Source organism: Solea solea, chromosome 18 (assembly GCF_958295425.1).
Source record: "Solea solea chromosome 18, fSolSol10.1, whole genome shotgun sequence".
Lineage (NCBI taxonomy): Eukaryota > Metazoa > Chordata > Actinopteri > Pleuronectiformes > Soleidae > Solea > Solea solea.
The window spans coordinates 5,972,041-5,992,254 of NC_081151.1; the positions used below are offsets into that span (position 1 = coordinate 5,972,041).

The following is a 20,214-nucleotide window of genomic DNA, read 5'->3' on the forward strand; positions in this document are numbered from 1 at the left end:
TTAAACATAAAACATAATGTAACACACCATAAAGGCTCCCCTTTTTAATGGAAATCATCAACATGCACACTGAGGCTCAATATTTTATATCTGTTGACAAAACAAAAACAAAAGAAAAAGAAGAGAGTACAAGGGCGTCCTGGTGATTTAAGGATTTAAAATACTAATGTCTCTAGCAAAGGTCCATTACCGCATATCATCCTCCTTCCATCATCCTTATCTGATAATGGCAAAACGTACTTGACAATAACATAAAACATAACGATTAAACCTTTTTGGATATTCGGATATATAATAAAAAATAAAACAGCAATAGAGTATTGAATGTAAATCATGAAATACAAAAAAAGAGAGCAAGCTCGTAAAGCAATTTATTTCCACCTAACTCAAAACATGTCATATAAAATACAGAGCTTTGACCTTTAAAACATAAGGCTGGGGATTTTTTTTTTTTTTTAATTCTTGTCAACAAAGCCCATAAAAGGCCTTTTATTTATTATTTTACATATAAGTTTCATCTTTTTAGCCACAGCTCAGTGTAGCTTACAGGGTTTGTCAACACCGTAAAGGCTTATTGTTCTCCAAAACACACAAAATTACATAACAAAAACTAAACACATTAATGAGCCTCACCATTGCACTGGCTGATATGCAACTACATTACCAGGAGCAGTGGCACTGTAGTTTATTTGAAGTAAATACTACTCTGCTGCAAATACTTACCAGACCATTAAACAGCTGAAAATTGTTTACTATGAAGGCATTATTTCTTCTGGCTTAATAAGAGTTGCTAGAAACTACAGAGCCAAAAAAATTTAATTCAGTGAATCATTTAGCCTTCATCGGAAATTTAAACAATATATGACCCACAGCAGAGGATCTACATCTTTAGTATGAATATGTGGACCGTGGGCTAATTGTCACTGACAAAAATACAGACTAAGGTCATCATTTTGACAGGGCATTGCACACTTGATGGACATGGCACAAGGCAGTGTCCAGTGTCTCTCTAGCATCCTACAGGCATACACCCGCCTCCTACAACTGCCATAACACTGCCTGCAACTGACGGGATGAAAGCTTTCGCTCGTGGGCTGTCTGCTGTCAGATTTCAAGCCAGACCAACATGGCAGCTCATACGGAGAATTTCCCTCTTGTGAGAACACGATTTATTAAATTATATGTTTCTGAATAGATTTATTTAATGAGATATAAGCTGTTGCTGTCTTTTTTTTATTTTGAAAACCAGGGGATTAGAACAAAAACAAAAGTCGGACGTTTTGCGAGATAGCCATAAAGTAGCCTGAGCTTCAAATTCCCATATCTCAAAACACATGACTTCACTACCACAACACACTGCAGGGCTGTTTTGTATGGACAATGAATGGGAAGTGTGGAGGTCAATGAACCAGTGGACAGATACCGGCTATAAAATAGAGAGATAAAGGACAGTATCAATGATAAGATGATAAACAAACACATACCTTCTGATTCTCTTCGATCTCTTTGCGTATCTCTGAGTTGACCACTGTTTTAGTGATGGATCTGCGATGGGAAATACACAGACTGAACTGTGAAACAGCCGTCTAATGGATATGTGTGGAAATACAAACTGATACTTTTTGTGTATGTGTCAGTCTGTCTTCTTTACCTGGCTTTGGTGGGGAAGTTCTGACTGAGGTCTTTCATGACATTGAGGGCATCAACAGCGGGAGCAGCAAGAATGCGAGCTGCCGTCTGGAAGCTCAGATCTATTTAATAAAAGATAGCGGGCATAGAGGGCAACAGATTAGAAAAGACATGAAAGGAGAAAATCAGAGAGAAGAGCAGGAGGCATACAAGAGAGTGCAGGGGGGAAAAAGAAAATGTTCCACAAAATAAAGGCATCAGGAACATTTGTAGTGTACGAAGAAACTGACAAAACGTTAAAAGGCTCAAGTTTCTGCTCATCATTTGGTGCTGTGTGTTACTGTTATTATGAATTAACTAAAAGGAGCTATGTATGCGTGTGTGAGGCTGTGTGAACATGTTTTACCACCTTAGATGAGTGTGATCACATGCTAACATTTTCCAAAGTAGTACAGCTGAAGCTGTTTTTTTGGTCGTAAACTAATTATGGAGCAAATTAAAGCTTGAACAATGTGACTGAGATTCACATGGAGGGGGACGGACATGAATATGTGCACCACATTACACAACAGTCTACCTATATATATATATACATATACACACACATATAGATATATATTTCTCATTAGCACACACTTTATCCTATGTTCTAAAGTGCAGAAGAATCATTGTCATTTAGAAATGAGATCACGTGTAGTTGGGAATCGCGATTTTTTTAACGATTTCAAACTATCATAAGTGTATCACTATCAGTCAAACTCTAGTACAAACTTTGACAGACCCATGAGCCATTTTGCTAACATGGTGTAAAAAAGCATCAGTTTAGCCAATTTATACATTCATTTGAAACTAATTTCATGTTTTCTTCCCAACTTAATTTGTCTGGAAACACCGAGGCATATAAACCCAAATTGAGAATTTCAACTGGAATTTTATTTTATACAATATATATTTTAAGTACTGTATATAACATATTGTATAATAGACATCTTTTCCTTGTGACGAAGGGGTGAATGTGCTGAGGATTGATTTGCGGAGGATCATTTCGGTTGCAGGGAGAATCTTTGTAATGGTGTTGTAGCCTGTGTGATTATTAGCCCCTAGGGGTCTCCCTCTCTTTATGAACACACCGAGATAATGAGCCCCAGTGGGGTAGAAAGATAAAGACAGACGCCAACATGACAGTCTGACTCTGAGCTCAGTCGAACCCCTTCATCCCCTCACAGCATTTATTCAACACAATCAAATCAACAAAAGAAAGAAGGCAGATTCTTATATGTTAGTTTAACGACGGTTTATAGAAACAAGACCGATAACCTCTAATTAAGCAATATCAAACGAGAGGAAGTGCTGTTGTACAGTAACATCATAGACACGAGGCCGCAGATATCACAGCGTTCATACTCAGTATAAAGTTCTACAAACTCAGCCTAAGAGTTAGAAGCTATAACAGATTTAATGAGTTCCGCAACCACACCGATTTGAACAATGAGCTTTTCATACATGCTACACAGGTTATGTCGACTACTTTGTACATTTATTTGTATCCATTAATTCTGCAACCAGAGAAAATCGTGTCAGTTGAGAGTTGTTTTGGCGGTTTGTATAAATCTAGCGAGTCAACAGTCATCAAAGAGTCAACAGCTTGTTAGTTCACTGCACCATCGTTTCCAACTCCCAAGACGGAACAGGTTTTTTTTTTTTTTCTACGTTTAGACTATATTTTTTGTGTTCATGACGCATAATAAAGTCATCATTCTTATATTTAGTATCGCACCTGTGCCCACTCACTGACATGATCTCCCTCGCTGATGTCACATCAGCACTCTGGGAGGTTTGCACGGAAGTGTCCTGCTCCTTCTCCTCGTCCTCTCCTCACGACTAGTTCCTATTTAATTCAAATGTTGTTTCTCTAAAAGATGTCTTTTCGGCAGACTTTGTAACAGTGTAGGTTCAGGTTGATGGTGCCTGACAGTGTAATTATTTATATTATGTATTATTATTATGAACATCTGTGAAGCAGAGTAATGCTACAGTTAAAAGTCCAAGCTCTGTTGGCGTTCGATGACCACTCATTGAATGCTTACAACTGGTCAGAAATAACTGTTGTACAATGTTTGTCCACAAATGGGCAGGTAACCTGGACACCTCTGGTTCAGTCACAATCATTTATCCAAAAGGGGGCATTTTTGAAACAAAACACAGTGGAGAGCCACGGCTGAAACATTTCAGTTAACAACCAAGCTTGTGACTGCTGAATCTGCTACTGCAACAAAGTGGGCAATATATTTTCTCTACAGCAATGTGAATTCAGATCATTCTCTGTTGCTGTTTTATATCACACTTTTAGTTATTTTGCATTCAGACAGAGGCACTTTAGTGTCACTCAATTCCGGGTCGATATAAACCAGGAACAGCAACATAAACTAACCAAAAGTATGGGTGAGGTAAGAAAAATGGACAGAATCCAGAAGCATATACAATTAAGTCTGTGATTCATCAGATGATGCAACTCTAATCAATAACACTTTTATGCTGCAGCAGGGAATGCTCTGATCTTACGACTCAGATGCATCAAGATGACACTGATCGATCGCAGTCATCGATTACAGAAGTAGACATAAAACATTTTTTGCTGCAGGTTCACTGATGGAATGATCCCTCTGTTAAAGCAACAGAAGTAGATATTCATTTATCTTTTAATGATCAATGAAAAGGCAAAATAAATAAAATAAGGAAAAATGAAACATCAACAGGGATGCAATTCCTCCCACTGGAATTAGTTAACTTTAAATGCTCTCAGTGTGATGTAGTGGGGTGATTTTATGAAAATGTTTTCATCAGTTTCACAAAAGAGAAACCAAAGTTAAACCCACGTACATATTTAAAGAGCGTTTATACCTGTAGTTAGGTAGATTTGGTCAAGGATTGGCTGACCCAATATAAAATCTATATTTCAAATAATTGAACTTCATGTATACTTGGTATCACCAAGTATTACCGGCCAAGAAAAAAATGATCTTGATTAAATTGTATACAATATTAAATGTTCTCAGATCACACTCGAAATCTAATAATTTTATTAAGGTAAATTTTGTTACAGTTCCTTAGGCCTTAACAAGTGATTGAATGAAGGCGTTCACAACATCTTTGGTAAACAAAGAGAACACATTGACTTCCTTTTCTTAGTCTTTATACAGTTATTTAATCAAAATGTTGCAATGCTATCTTTTCTGTGCTCCTATTTTATTTGCCATCTTGCTGGCAAGTTAAGCAAAGCATGCATGAAACCTGCTGTGAGACCACTTTTCTGTGAAATTATGAGGACAGAAAGATCTGTGGGTCAAGAAACAATTGATTACAGTTTGATAGTGAAGAGGATCTGGGATTTTTGCCACAAGATAATTATCTTTTGTGAGATGTAGCTATGAAACTAATGGGCAGAGAGCTCAGTCAGAGTCCTGGGGGTATATTTACAGGATCTAAAAATCGATTCCCTCAACATCTAAGTGACAGAAATAATGCCTTTAGGTGTTAACTGTAAGTTAAAAAAGTGTTTATCTTTGGCACACGGTCTGGGGACTTTACAGTTTACTTTATTTCACCTATCACCATCTGTTCTTTTTGTCAACAGTCAATGAAGTTATTTCTAACTGATGTAATATGAAAAAGCACAAACAAACACTTCCCATGTGGCATGTTTGTATCAGCATATTCAACCATGTTACAGTGGGAAACAAAAGAATAGAAACTCAGTTGTGGAGAATGAAATATGGAAGGAGAGTTACCTTGCATTTGCCAGACTTTCAGAGGTGCCATTTCATTGGTGCTCTCAATCAAATGTTTCCTCAACTCTTTTAGCTGCTCTTTAAGCTCCGGGTAGAGCGTCCTGTGAAGAAAAAGACAGACAGCGAGAGTTTAAATGCTTCTCCTGAATACTTAAATAGCAAATTGCTAATTAAGAGTGATTGGACTCATTCAAAGATAAATTAGTTTATTTTAAGGTTAGTTTATTCAAGATAAAAAAAAGGGTTAGAGTCAGTGCTTTGAGAGAAGAAAATTGGAGAGGAGAGAAGGGGAAAAAAAATCTTGGCTGATGTGAGCGTGGTGCAGCTCCTGGAGCAAATCCAAGCTTTGAATTTTTATCATGGCCTGACACAGAACCACTCACTTGAGTTTGCCAAAAAGAAATCCCTGGACCTCGTCCACTGGATCATTCTCTCCAATCACTGTAGCGTTCACCTCTGTTCCTGAAACCCCAATCAATTAACTCGTTATTCACATCAGGACTCCTCGGGGATTACACAATCATTGCCATCTGCGTATCTATCGACAGTGTGTGTTCTTGCGTGTGTGTACCTTGGACTTGTGTGTCGTCCTTTGCCTTGTACTCCTGGTTTTTGATTGCAAGCTCCACTCCATACCCAGACAGATACACTGTCCTTCCGCTGGGATTCTGGAAAAAAAAAAAAATATGAATCTCACAACAGAAATAGCTACACAAATACACAAGATCTGATCAAGACTTCAAATACAGACAACCAGCTGTAGCTAGCAAAGTGTTGAAGATGTTACATGTTCCACGATTAGACAAATATTCAGAGTATTGTCATATAAAAGCTACGAAAACCAGCACATGTACGTCCTGGTGCGAAAACAAGATAAATGTTATTTTTGTGATTTTAAAAATTATTTTAACTGTCAGAGCTGTTCTCAATTCACTGTGTCAACTAATTCATTAATCCACTAATCGTCTTAAACGCTAATCTCTGTCTTTTTAGTATAATCTCATTATTTACACTGGACCAAAGCAATGCAGCCACTGCAGCAGCAGCTTACAGAATTTCCAGTGAATAAAGATGTACAGAAAACATGCTTAATATATGAGCATACACTAATGAAGACAAAGAGATGCAAAATCTATTCAGTGGACTTAAGTATGCGATGTATAAATGCCAAAATGATCTATGATACTGCCAGTATAATACCTTATCAGCTGATAAACAGCTTTGCGAAATACATGTCACTACTATATTCATCATTCAGATATCACAGTATTACTGTTGGTGACAAGAGATATACCTACAGCCAGGTAATGGCGGAGCACATAAGTGACCAGGCCTTGGCTGACTTTGGATGATACAACTTCATGAAGCCTCTGGAAATCCGGTTTTCCAAACTCGGCATAGAGGATGACAACAGGACCATCTGGGTTTGATCCTGGGTATTTGTGGTCACCTTTGAACAGGAACGGCTTTGGCCTGCATGAATAAGGACAGTGAAGTCAATCATAATGTCATTACACGGATTTACGAACATCAAAATCAGTGTGCATGTTTTTAAATACCGTTCAGGTGCAGATTTCAGCATTGCTGCCAAGCTTTCGACATCACAAGTCTTCTCTCCGTGGACGCTGAAAAAAGCTGAGCAGCCAGATGGAGGGGGCTCATTGGACGCTATCTAAAAATATGAAGAAGAGTAGGATGATTCAACACATTTAAATGGTGTTTCCAGAAGACACAGAGTTCAAATTCAAGTCATCCTTCTGTTACCTGTTGGAAAGAGTGCACCGTTGCAGAGTAGGCTCTTAGGGAAAGAGCAAACTTCAGCATGTTCACCTGGACGGAGCTAAGCAAGGCACTGGCTTTCTTCAGTATCAGGTCATAGTAGGCCTGATCTGTGTCTATGTTGGGACAACAGGAGCACAGTGTTAGCTGATTCTATTTACTACAACAACGTAGAAAGAAAATGAACAAAATAAAGTTTTCATCTCTATTCTGTAGTGTTATTGCTTGCATAAGTGTTTGGTCAAAACACTGACACTGCAATTGCTGCCAAGACACTTGCATACACATCATAAATTCAGCCACTCGCAGCACAGAGACTAATAATGAAAACTGGTCTGGAGAAGCTGAAGCAGCAGTACTTTACCATCATGCTCTCCTGCTATGTTTTGATTGGCCTCAACAAAGTCCCAGAACTTCTCCTGGCTCTCCTCTGCCAGGAACTCACTGAGAAAGAGGAAGACAAAGGTGACAGGTACTGTACATTAGATCTTATTGACACACTATTTATAAATTGCACAGGGTGTGTTAAAGCTGCAGTGTGTAACTTTTGGAGAGTTCTGTTGTTGATTTTAATAGTCTGCCTCTGTTTGGTCTTACTGTGCACAGTATTTAGTCCAACTAACATACCTGGATAATGTGATTCATAGTCTGATTACTCCTGCATGTATATGCTGAGTCGGACTGGAGCCCTAAACTCGATTAAACTGTGCATGTAAATTTACTGACAGAGAGAGTTGTATGGTGCTGAAAAGCTTAATCAGCATGGTGTAAAGAGCTAGATTTGGATTAACAATACACTTAAACCATAGAAAAGTAAGAGGAGAGGGCCAGCTGTAGTCAACTTGCTGAAAGGACAAAATAAGAAGAAGATGAAATGTGCTTAGAAGAAACTCTCTGTAATGATCCTACCAGCTCTCAGGACATTGCTGTTATCTGCTTCCCACACATAATGTCAGATGTAATGTAAGGTGGCTGCTACTGCATTTTTAAGCAGTGCAGTGTTGTACCTGGCTTCAAGCAGCAGAGGAGTATCCGCCCATTTGGTTGTCAGGGTGGTGGTGACGGCTTTGGAGTCCGTACCCCCAGAAACAGCAGAGAGCAGTGACAGCAGCAGGACCCACAGAAGCCACATTCTCATACTCGAGTCTGGGAAAACAGTGGTAGGAGACTTTGAGTGGGAGGGAGACACACATATGATGAAGAAATAAGACTTGTTTTTAGGAGTGGGCAAAAGAGAAAAAAGATAGAGGTTTAATTCTATCTATTCTGTTATTATTACAATATTCAGTATATCAGTTAATCAAAGATTGATTTTTGCTGCCAAGTGAAGAAATGTATTATTGTGGTTAAAGCTTATTTGTGAACAAACAAAAGTTTAACAAAGAGAGTAACATTTCACTAATCTGGGGTATAAGATTTTTGTTTTCTGCAAGTGTGTGTGATCTCATGACCTTGTGCCACTGATTTCAGCTAAACAATCTTCCCACAGGGATAATGTTTGTTTGCTTAATTGCTCAAACAAGATTTAGAGGTTCTTAGCCAGAATGAGGTGCCAATTTGTTTTTGTGCTAGTATCATTATTTTCAAGCGATTATATCACTATATTGTAGAAGAGGTTTGTTCAGCCCCTTCTTGTCCCACTGTCACACTACTTCTCTTGCAAATACAACGACAATGTACCTAAAATAGCTGGATCAAGACACGATCTTATGTAAGAGGAGGTCCTCTTCTTGGCTTTTCCCAACAGAGAGGAACAATATTAATCTGATGAATAACGAAACAGAGAAAAATAAGAAAACATGTGGGACAGTGAAAATAATAGGAACACTTAAGTTCAACAGCACCACAGCTCACATACTCTGAAGTTGTCATACAGGAAAACAATACTGAACACATCGCCTTTGTCAAGGGTGACGATTTATTGCAGGAATGTTGTTAATTGTTATACTGGATTTGTCTTAGTGTAATTGATAGACACATTCAGGTCACAGGGACATACAAATAGGTTGGGCCCTGTCATGCCTTTATTAGGTACACTTTATTTAGCTACTTATTTATACATGTTCAATATGACCTATTAAAACTATAACCAAGTATTAGAATGGCCAGTACAAATGTAAATGTGCTGGCTAACTGCTTAGTTAATTTAAAATTACCCTATAAAACTGAAATTGGCGTTGATCATCCACACTACAAGGAAAAAGTAACTAGAACTACTTATCAAAACGAAGGTATGCATTCCAGCATCTCTAGATAAGCTACAGCAGCAGAAGACCACAGTGCCTATGGCAAGCAGTTTTAACATTTAATCTGTAGACAGGATATTCACTATCAATATGCAATTTCACTTGTCATTTACAGGTATAGGGTTTGCTAGAGATGTCTACAATAACCTGAATTATGGATATCTGTGACATCATTTTTGACTAGTCAGTACGACCAGCTATACGCAATGGTCATTCCAGTTAGTCAAACTTGGCGATTAAATGTTAAAAAAGGCTTGTCATAAGTGCCACTCCCGCCACTTTATTACCTGTGCACCTAATAAAGTGGCCTGTGTGAGTGTATTCATTGCAAGCTAGGGCACATAAACATAAGGTGATGAAGAAGACGAAAAACAAGACATCGACTTCTACATTATCTGGTCGTTTCCTGGTAACAGGAGGCGATGAGTTTGTTAGCACTGTGTAAACAAACAGCTCCATGATCTCCGTCCAATAGGAAACTTCAGCGTGGCTCCTCAAGTCTGAACATCCGGACTGTGTCAATGACAACCGGAGCGCTAGCAACAAGCTAACGGCGAGCATCACCCCACTGTAGCCTTTGCCCACTTTAAGCATATTCGGCGTGTATTATATTCAAATAGATAGATCGTCAGTAGCGTATAAACGTAAGGTTTGCAGTGAATTTAAATGGCTTAAGTAATTTCTAAAAAAAAACAAAAAAAAACGCTGCCAATTAGCTAGCTAACTCTTACAAGAGGGAAACTGCCCGTTTTGACTTGCCTCGGTTCACTCACAGAAAGCTCTAGTGACAGCCTCTAAACCTGCAATGAAAACCTCATTAAATGCACTCTGTTAAAGCTTATTCGCATAAAAAAATGAAGATTTATCCTCACCGAAGCCGGCAACGTAGCTTCCTGTATCTACGGTTCCGCTACTAGTGGGAGGGTCCTGCCAGCCGTATTAGGTAACCACAAACGTCGCCTGATAAAAAATGACTCTGATTAAAAGCACTACATCGGGGACTCAAACTCAAAATAACCGGGGGCCACATGAGCTTCGTGTCCGGTCAGGAGAAGTTTTTATTGTTTTTGTCGTTTAATTTATTATTTCCTTTTTTATATGCTGTGTGAGCTTTATATATTTGTATTTATTCTGTCTTATCTATTATTCTGTGCAGCACTTTGTTCCACTGGTGTGGTTGTTTTTAAAGTGCTTCACAAATAAGTTGAATTGCACTGGAGAATTTCAAAATAAAAAGTTGTTTCATGCAACAATACGTAGTTCACAATAAAAGAAAAACATATTTATGATGCAAAATTAATCTATTAATAAAAAAAACATACAGAAATGACTCATTATAACTTGATCATTTGGAGGGCCACATGAAGTCGATTGGAGGCCACGAGTTTGTGACCACTTTACTACATAATAAACAGGGAAACATAACGCAAAGCAACAAGTGCCACTCAGTATTACAAAACTGAAGGAAATGTAATCTAGCAATTAGTTCATAATTCATAGTCTTCTTTCTTTCATTTATAAATAATTACTTATACATGTAATGTGTATAACTACTTATTCAAGCACAGGACATTTAAAGTAAAGACTTAATTACAAGATACGACACATTTTAAAAAATAGTTCTGACTGCAAATTAAATGGGGTCATACAATTAGAAATCATAGAACTATGAGAGCACTACTAAAATCATCCCTCATATTACTGGGACAGTACAAATGTGGCCTAACTAATACAAAAAAATTGATGTTTTTTCGCAGCAGTACACATTGGCATATCCCATTTGACCCTAAAGTTAATAATCACTAACACACACAACTGTCTGTCTGTGGATGTAAATACCTGTAAAAGTCACTTTAACTGACACTTAATGAGAGGCCAATTTATAAACATGAGTGGGATGTTACACTCATTTCATCTGACAGCAGCGCCTGCAACTAAGAAGCAGGAAGTTGTTCCATGATACAACATTTTATCATGCCATTTCCAGGTGTGTGCATGTGACATGGGTGTGAATATGTGTAGACACAGATTTATGTTCTTTTCTACTGTATATATTGCTATTTTTTATTTTTTTTATTTTGCCAGATTAATAAAATACTAAAAACTGAAGCAGTTTAAGAAGGATTCTCCATTTCAAGTGAACAGTAAATAAATAAATTTGAGGCTGTGTATTCAATTCTGAAACTGCAAATGCAGTTTGCATGAGCACGGAATATTAACCAAGGGAAATAAATCATGTATTTAAAAAAAGGCCAGAGCAGTCTCCCTGGTTATTGATATTTGCAACGTGGTAATAAAAATGTAGAGAAAGCTGAACTCCCTGTGGTCCATTTTGTGAATCTTTACCTTGAATGTGTGTAATAGTCTCTGTCTTTTGAACTGGCTGTCCTCTGGGGGCAGACTGGTGAAATGTGCCAGGCTGCTGGCTGTCTGCTACCTGTTGTGCGGTCGTGACAAAAAGAGAAGATGAAAGGTACAGAGACACTGTTCCAGGGTGTAAAGACATGGGTTTTTGCGTTTTCATTTACTTGCTCTGCTGCCTAAATTAAATTGGACAGCTGATCCTCAAGAGGGAACAGTTCCAGGATTTGATTTAACATTGTATAAAAAAGCAGCAACATTAATTATCCTGTTGGATTTGACCTTCATTTTGATGTGCACGTGCACACACACGCACGCACACACACACTTTCATGTGTTTCCCTGTGTGTGCAAAGGCCAAAATGTCCCCACTAGAGTCCCCTCAAGTATAACTAAACATATCTTCACACAGGCTGCCCATGAGGCCTGTTCATCTGTCAGGAAGGTGACATCTTCAGATGAATTATGGGAGATGGTTGTCATCTTCTCTGGGGTCATGAAAGAAATGGTGAGTGTGAGCTGTTGGCTCCGTCGCCCTCACACTATCACACGTCAGCCATTTTAGAGGTTGAAAGCCTCGGCGGGGGACCAAGACGACCTCAATTAAACCTCCATTAATATTAATACTTTTTGTCGTTTCACGTGAGTTGCCACTAATTATATGTGTCCCTGGCTGTATAATAGGGGTCAGCCGGGGTCTCCCACATGAAGCTAATTCACCACTTTACAGCCAACCGCACAATGGGCTGGCCCGAGCTCCAGTGTTAAGTACAGATGGAGACAAGGGGCAAACTTTAGCACCTTCGTGTTTGTAAAAGTTACACACACTCTGGCGTGTACGCAAACTGTTACTCGGCGAGAGATTTTCTAATAACACGACTGAATGTGAATTGAATTGAATGTGTATATCTTCAAAATAAAGCATTCAGATCACCAAGATAACACAAGTCACCAGCCACTTTTGTTTAACTGCTCATTAACCCTTAGAACACACGTTACTATGTTTAAACATCCAGTTTTTTCCGCACAACCTGGCAATCTGATGAGAAAATGTCAATTTTCACCAACTATACAAACACACCTGAGCAAAAAGTACTCAAAATGTTTAAAATCGGATTGAATTGGTGAAATTTGGAAATACGTCACAGTTCAAAGTTCACTTTTTATGAACAAAAAGACAAGAAAAAACATTTTTAAAGCCCATATAAGGAGTCGTGTATTATTCCCACGGCAATTTACTGAGGGTTAATGTAAATATGGAATCATTCAGTCGTGTTGAGACATGCTGCTGGGGTTCAAATGGAATCCAGCATCAGAATGGTGAATAAAGGTGATTTAATTTGGTCTTTTTCGCACACACACCAATTAGTAACAGTGAATTTGTCCTCTGCTATTAACCCATGCCTTGCTCAGGGGCACTCCAGCGCATGGCCGTCCCCGGGGGTTGAACCAGCCACCTTCCAGTTGTCCTCGCTCATGGGTGATGGACTGGTGACCTGTCCAGGGTTTACCCCCCGCCTTTTTACCCTGTGTCGGCTGGCATGGATGTTGATGTCTAGGGTTGACAGAAAATACACAGTGAGCAGCAGTTGTTTCGTTGATGCCAGAGGTCAGAGTAGAACGTCCAGACTGGTTTGAGATGAGAGAAAGGCTTCACTAACTCAAAAAGAGACGTGACAAGGACCTTGATAGCGAAAACAAAGTGGCTGTCGAGTGCAGAAGAAGACATGAAGACGTACTGTATAGGCAGGTGGGGGAGACAACACACTATACATAATCTCAAGGCACTTTGGATGGTAAGGTTGAGACCTTACAATATTATCATGCATATAAATGGGAAAAAAATATACCATAATAGCTTTAGATTCAGTGTTTGGCTCTGACCCAGAGGTTGTATCCTGCTTCATTTCTCCCACATCAACATTCATCATAGCTTTATGTCGAGGTTAATAAGTTTGCAACGGATCACATCGTTATGGGCTCTAAGGCCAGAGCGCTCGCTCTCATGCACACACACACACACACACACACACACACAGAGCATAATGGGATTGCAGTGGGATTCTCATTGGTTTTAGTGGAGCAGAGCTCAGTGTAAGCAGAGTCCGCTCTGCCTGGGAGGTTGGATTCTTCTCTTAAATCCTTTAATATCATGAGGGACGATTTGTCTTGACCTGAGAGATTAGCCAGACCCTGGAATGGAAGGTCAGGTAATGCCCAGATGTCCACTGTACTCATATTTATGTTATTACTGAAAGAAAAACGCTCACTCCCACGCTGGATTGCACCCTCTTTTTGCCCCATGAATTTACTTTTCTTCTTTTTTTTTTTCCCTGACAAAACAGGGCATTGAAACTCTGTAAATTGTGTGAGCCCAGTGATTTATCCACATTGTTTATTTGATGATGAAGGTCTGCTAAGCCACGGCGCGGCTGGAAATGACTCAAACGTAGACAAAAGACCAGAGTCCATCATGACCAGCTCCAGTGCCAATGGGGGGCAATCCTTCAGAACGACAATAGCCGGGCTCTGGTGCATGTAAGGGAGGCACTCGGTGTGAACTTATCAGTACAATTCCTTGCTGAACATAAACAATAATAATGCAAGAAAGAAAAAAAAAGCACGGGACCAGTAATGAGGAGCTGCAGCATCTTTGACCCCCCGGATTAATGGATTGCAGCCAGAGTTCGTACAATCGCTCAGAGCCGTATTCCCGTGGACAGGAAGCACTTACTTTTCTCTCAGTGATGCACACGTGTACGCTCGGCCCAACAAAAGCTCTGCAGCACAGACGTTAGGGTTTGTTTAGTCCTGCACTTGAAATGACAGTGACCCAGAACTGTGGGCAGGAGCAGAAACCAGCCGTCCGAGATCCTGCACAGTCTTCCCTTCCTTTCCTCTCCCTCTCGTCTGTTGTCTGTTCCTGTCAGGCACAAAAGCATCTCCCTTTCTCTGCCATAAACGTCCTCTCCGAGTACTCGTGTCATTTACACTCTTGCTCTTGTTGCACTTACATCTCCCTCCGGCTAACTGCCGCTGCTCATCAGCACTCATTTTCTCGCCGCTCTTTGTGTGCGAGTGAGGGGTTCAAAGTTGAAGCTCAATGGGACCGATGATGAGACCACTCTGTGCTCCATCTCCACTGCATTCTCATTCAAGGACGGGGGATATTTATGTCCTCCCTCCAGTCGCCAAATAAACGCCCACCCCCCAACAGCCGAGGAAGAAGTGCATTTTTGTGTATATTTACGCGTGTTAGTCAGAGCACAGAGTGTTTGCAGATTGAATTAGACTGTAGATCAGCACTGACAGGGCTGAGGCTATCATTACGAAGGGGAACAGGCTGCTTTATGGGGGTCACAGTCCTGTGGTTAGTGTGGGTGAGTGGTAGAAAATGTCCTCTGGTTATAGATTGGCCTGTGGACTGAAGTGTAGAAACCTGGAGGGCAAAGCTCCCCACACAAGCTGTCGGGAATAATATCACTGGGAAAAAAAAAGGAGATTTGGCCGCATTTCAAGTTCAGCGTCTTGGAGTAAAAAAAAATCCATCTAAAACAGGAGTGCGCGCTTGATCATAAAGCGACAGAACGGGGAACATCATAAAAACCATATCCAGACAACCACGACACAGTCAGGGCTGTAAAAATGAAATATTTTTAATTGGTGGTTTTCATGAGTCATTTTTGCAATCATAAGAAACAAACCCAGAATTATGCATACAGACAGAGCCAGAGAAGGACTTAACATCAATCTGAAAGGGGGAAAAAAATAAAAATATATAGTCTCTATCACACTCTCTTTTAATGGAAACACAAAGGAGGAACGATGCTAGTGACACCTGGGCTGCTTCACTGTCGCCAAAGCAAAACGCTGTTAAGACATTAGATATACATCGTGATGAGACATAACATATTTGAGTATAGCTTTACAGCATCAATGTCTGGAATAATTTCAGCAACAACAACAACAAAAAAAAAAGAAAGACACACGGTTGTTCAGGTGGGGGAGGGATTTGTCGAAATCAGACGTTCGCTTGAAAAACAGGGAACTCTGAAACTAAAAAAAAAAATTGGACATTTATAGGTCTTTGTCTTCTGTGGTTAACCACTAATGAAGAGCCACATACTGGTTTGAAGTTCAAACATGTTCTAATACAAGGCGGACAATTGTTGGGCAAAGTGCCTGGAGCTGAGGAGCTCCGGTTTCAAGACAACAATGAAGGGAGGGAGGGGGGGGGGGGGGGAGTTTAAAATGAAACAAAAAAGGAACATCTCTCTCTTTCCATATCCATTTTCTCCGTCCCCATTGTACTACTTTGAAGGCGACACACACACACACACACACAAAAAGGCAGCACATCAACTCTGGATGTGTCCCAATACCTTTCATCATCATCATCATCATCTGCCCCCTCTTTAATTCTGCTCTTCCCTTCATAAATCACCACTGTTTTAAAAAGGAGAGAGAAGATCAAAAAAAAATAAAGACACCGGAGCATCCAGGGCGATTAGATGGAAATGTAACGAGGACGACGGCGGGCAGTTAAACGGTTTCTCTTATCGCCGCGTTGTTAACAACACGGTATTTATTTATAGTGATGATGCTGAAAGAAGCAGCAGTTCATCTGCGTGCGTCCTTAAAAATCTGGACTACATTCACTTTGACTTCTCCTCGTTGTTATTGCTCAGATTCCTTTTTCGTGCGAATAGGGTTGGGTTTTGATAAAAATCAGGATCCCATCATCGTTATTGGCGTTTTATCGGCGGCCGTAGCCGAAACGGAGCTAATGGCTAATGTTTCTGGGCGGGGCGACGTGGCAAAACAACAGTTCTGACAATAGGGTCATACATACTAAAAACAATCCTAGTTTTGCTCTTGAGTGACAGAGATAAACCCGTTAAACTATGAAACATTTAAAAAAGGAATACAATGCTTCATCTCAAAGTGTGTTTGCACGATGCAGAAACATTCTATTGATTTACCAGCGCGTACAGAACCTTTGTTATTATTATTCAAATCATATTGTGGTCATTGTTGTTATTGCCCAGTCCTCAACCAACCGTTAATGGAACTGTCATTGACACTAGGGATCGGAATTTGATTTGAAAATGGAGCCGGCTATCATGACCCAACGCTGCAGCACGGACACGGAGTTCTTTGAAACATCAGTTGAGATTTTTGGGCTTAATCCTATAGTTCAATGGAGTCTTCATATGTAACCCAGTAATGGAGGAAACGAGAGAAATGAAGATAACGGCTAAGGGACCGGGGGCAATCGTCTCACTGCGACACTGCTGTCAGCGGGACTTTAGCTTCCTCCGCTGCAAGATAATTGGCCATGAAAACTAGTCGTTGACAAAACTCTGCACACATTCTCTTTCAGTCAGGCACACTATTTACAAACACACACACACACACACACACCAATCAAAGGCATACTCAACATACTATTTACACACGCACACGAGTAGTCAGAGAAATGACTGTAATAGATATAATATCTGGCAATAGTTATGTTGACTATGATCCAAGTACATAGAGGCACTGCTACCTCGCCTCGTCCTCTCTCTCTCTCCCATCAGGGTCACGGTGGCTGAGATTTCGGTCGCACTAACGAACTGCGGGTCACCAGAGCAACGCGCGCCCTTTATCAGCAGGTGGGACGGACGCTCGTTCCAGACACGGCGCAGCTTTAACAACGCTCTTGGTCAGAGAAATAATAATAAAAAAAAAATTAAAAAAAAGAGGGAGAAACTGAAAATGCCACCCACTACATTAAGGGCTCACATTGCCATGGTGACCAGCAGTTCCACAACTCCCATCTCGAGCGTTTGTCTGAGTGAAAGCTTCCAAAAGCGCTCGCCGCTCACACTAACTGCGCGGGTTCTTGGCAACAACCCGCAGCAGACTGTCTCCTCTCTCCCTCCCTTTGGTTCCTTCGCACCTACATGTGAAATCAGGGTCTGTAATTGGCTCGCAGTCTCTGTGGGACTGAGACACACACACACACACACACACACACATACGACAGAAAGGGAGAAATAACGAAAGTTTAGCGAGCGGCAGATGCTTTGGGAAGCTTGAAGAGAGAAACAGGACACTTTTGTCTTTCTGCCCCCCCAGGATACAAGGCTTCAGTAATGGCTATGGTCCACGGCACGTCCTTCCCGTCCCATTATCTTTGACTTTAAGAAACAAAAATAAAGAAATAAAAGGAATCACTTGTCCTTTAGGCAGCAATATTGGTCTCAGTGTCATTACAATTCTGCTTTAAAAAAAAAAAAAACAACAAACACAAAAGGAAAATACAAACAAACAAAAATAAAATCATCATCCTAAAATGAGTCACTATTTCATGAACGAAGCGTGTTCATGGGTGAAATGGCTGATTTTTTTTTTTTTCTTTCATTACACAACTCAGTCCATCTTCTGTCTTTACAGCACAGTCTCGTGGATTCCCATTGTTTTTGTTTTTTTTATCTTCTTTGTTCAAGCTCAGCTATGCACATACTCTCATTCCTCCTCCCAGTTTCTTTTTCAAATCGGAGCGTCCAGGTAGTCGACCGGTCCTTAGCAAAAGGACAAGCAAGAATTCACAGACTTTAGTTTCTTAATGTTCTCATGCTCCACATCAGGCCACGGAGAACGAGAGGGACACGGCAGGAGGACGAGGACGAGGACGAGGACGAGATGTGTTGTCAGCAACTCTTATAAACATCTCTCTTCTGCTCAGTCAGTAATGATGATGAAGATGAGAGAGACATGAACTAAGTGTGGGGGGGGGGAAAGGGTAAGCGGTTGCTATTAACAACTGGGCGAACCTCAATAGCATGAGCTGATGCAATCGACCAAGCCCTGGTCTCCATAGCAACCACTTGGACTCTCATTCCCGCAGCCCAACTCTCTGGTTAAGTCTTTTATTTGGGTCTTTGATGCAGGTGCCACCTTCTGTGTGTCTGTGTGTGTCTGTGTGTGTGTGTGTGTGTGTATGTGTGTGTGGGGGCCGTTCCTGTTACATTATGCACCACATGTCTGCGTGTTCGCTCTCATTCGGCTGCTACCAGCGGTTGATGATCTGGTTCATGTAGTCCTCGGTGGGGAGCCGGCTGCCCGCCTCCTCCGTCCGGCCCCCCGCCTCCTCGCCCCCCTCCTCCCGCTCCTCGCGCTCCATTTCGCCGTCCTCCAGCGTCGGCACGGAGCTCTGGCGGTTGCGGGAGGGCCACAGGCTGACGCCCAGGCCCAGGCCCTGGTGGCTCTGCAGCTGCTGCTGCATGTGGTGCTTGATGCGCTGCTGCCGCCGCTCCTGCTGCCGCGTGTACTGGTAGCGCTGCTGGAACAGGTCGCGGGCGTAGTCGTACAGCTCCATGTCGAGCTCGTTTAACTCCTCGATGCGCTGGATCTAACAGGGAGGGAGGGAGGGAGGGAGTAAAATGTTATAAACAAGTTAATATTTGAGCTCTCATAATTCAGAGAGGGGCGACATGTGGGAAAGAAAGATAATTTAACCCTTTAACACCCTCAAAATGTCTGTCTGGACTTTTTTTTTTGGCTTAATTTAACCATAAAAGGACCAGAGAATGTCCTGTAACTAAGTGTTTTTGCCCATTTTTCCACAAAAACTTCCAATATCTGTCAGTTCTTTACAATTCACTGCACTTAAAATGAGGAAAACCACTGCAGTTGTAAATGAACAACAGATTCTGCGTGTTAAATCTCCAGTTGGAACAGTATGAAACGTATTTACAATAACATTTGTTTGAGTTTTTGAAACTATGCACAGGTGTTCTTTCCACTCACTCGTAATAACCAAACGCCGGCTTTGATGTGCAACTTCTCAGCTTTCAGAAACTGTCGGGATTTTTCCGATAGCGCGAACTGTCACGTGACTACAGTGGGCCAACGCGTCGTTGTCAGCTATACTTATACGTATACAATGACGAGAAAAAATCACGTATACATTTCAACATAGTGCCACATTTGACAACTTGAGGATAAATACTTGTGTGATTATGGCAAAGCAAACACTCTGCAGATCTACGGAAGCAAAAAAAACATACTGTACGTCTATGTTTCCTCTAAGAACCCGGAGGATAAACCAATTAAGACTGATGATGGATTACTAACTTTTTACTGAGTCTTTCTCCTTCAGTTTACCCTAAGCTAAGTATGTGTGACATTGCTCAAGAGGCCAAACTGTTGTTTTTAAACTTTAATGAGGAAGATCTCAGAGAGCACTCTTCCTAACAGCTAACAGTCAAATATGTATATTTTGCGTCTTTTGCGTGTTGAGTCAAAGTTATGATTCATTCTATATCGCATTTTTTGTAGTGATATAAAGTAGCAATAATTGTGCAGAAGTCACAAAAACGGAGCGTTTCTCTTTCATTTTTTCTTTTTCAAGTGAACTTTGA

At 40.7% G+C, this 20,214-nt stretch overlaps 2 protein-coding genes across 4 annotated transcripts in view; both read right to left on the bottom strand.

Moving 5' to 3' along the window:
- uggt1 (UDP-glucose glycoprotein glucosyltransferase 1) overlaps positions 1-10,391 on the bottom strand; it is a 28,532-nt gene extending 18,141 nt beyond the window's left edge. The window contains exons 1-11 of one of the 3 annotated variants that reach the window (XM_058615308.1): positions 10,315-10,391; positions 8,204-8,342; positions 7,561-7,640; positions 7,182-7,312; positions 6,977-7,089; positions 6,716-6,890; positions 5,989-6,085; positions 5,801-5,879; positions 5,418-5,518; positions 1,652-1,751; positions 1,485-1,545 (exon numbers count right to left, since the gene is read on the bottom strand). In XM_058615308.1, coding sequence (XP_058471291.1) covers positions 1,485-1,545; positions 1,652-1,751; positions 5,418-5,518; positions 5,801-5,879; positions 5,989-6,085; positions 6,716-6,890; positions 6,977-7,089; positions 7,182-7,312; positions 7,561-7,640; positions 8,204-8,334 — 1,068 coding nt within the window. In that variant the 5' untranslated portion in view covers positions 8,335-8,342; positions 10,315-10,391. Of the gene's footprint in view, positions 1-1,484; positions 1,546-1,651; positions 1,752-5,417; positions 5,519-5,800; positions 5,880-5,988; positions 6,086-6,715; positions 6,891-6,976; positions 7,090-7,181; positions 7,313-7,560; positions 7,641-8,203; positions 8,365-10,314 lie in introns of all 3 variants that reach the window. The other 2 variants (XM_058615307.1, XM_058615309.1) reach the window with 2 other exon arrangements.
- Positions 10,392-15,441: 5,050 nt separating this feature from the next.
- The window catches only part of hs6st1a (heparan sulfate 6-O-sulfotransferase 1a), a 64,083-nt gene continuing 59,310 nt past the window's right edge, over positions 15,442-20,214 (bottom strand). The window contains exon 4 of the mRNA XM_058615228.1: positions 15,442-19,202. Within this exon, the coding sequence (XP_058471211.1) occupies positions 18,861-19,202 (342 nt within the window). The 3' untranslated portion in view covers positions 15,442-18,860. The remainder of the gene's footprint in view (positions 19,203-20,214) is intronic.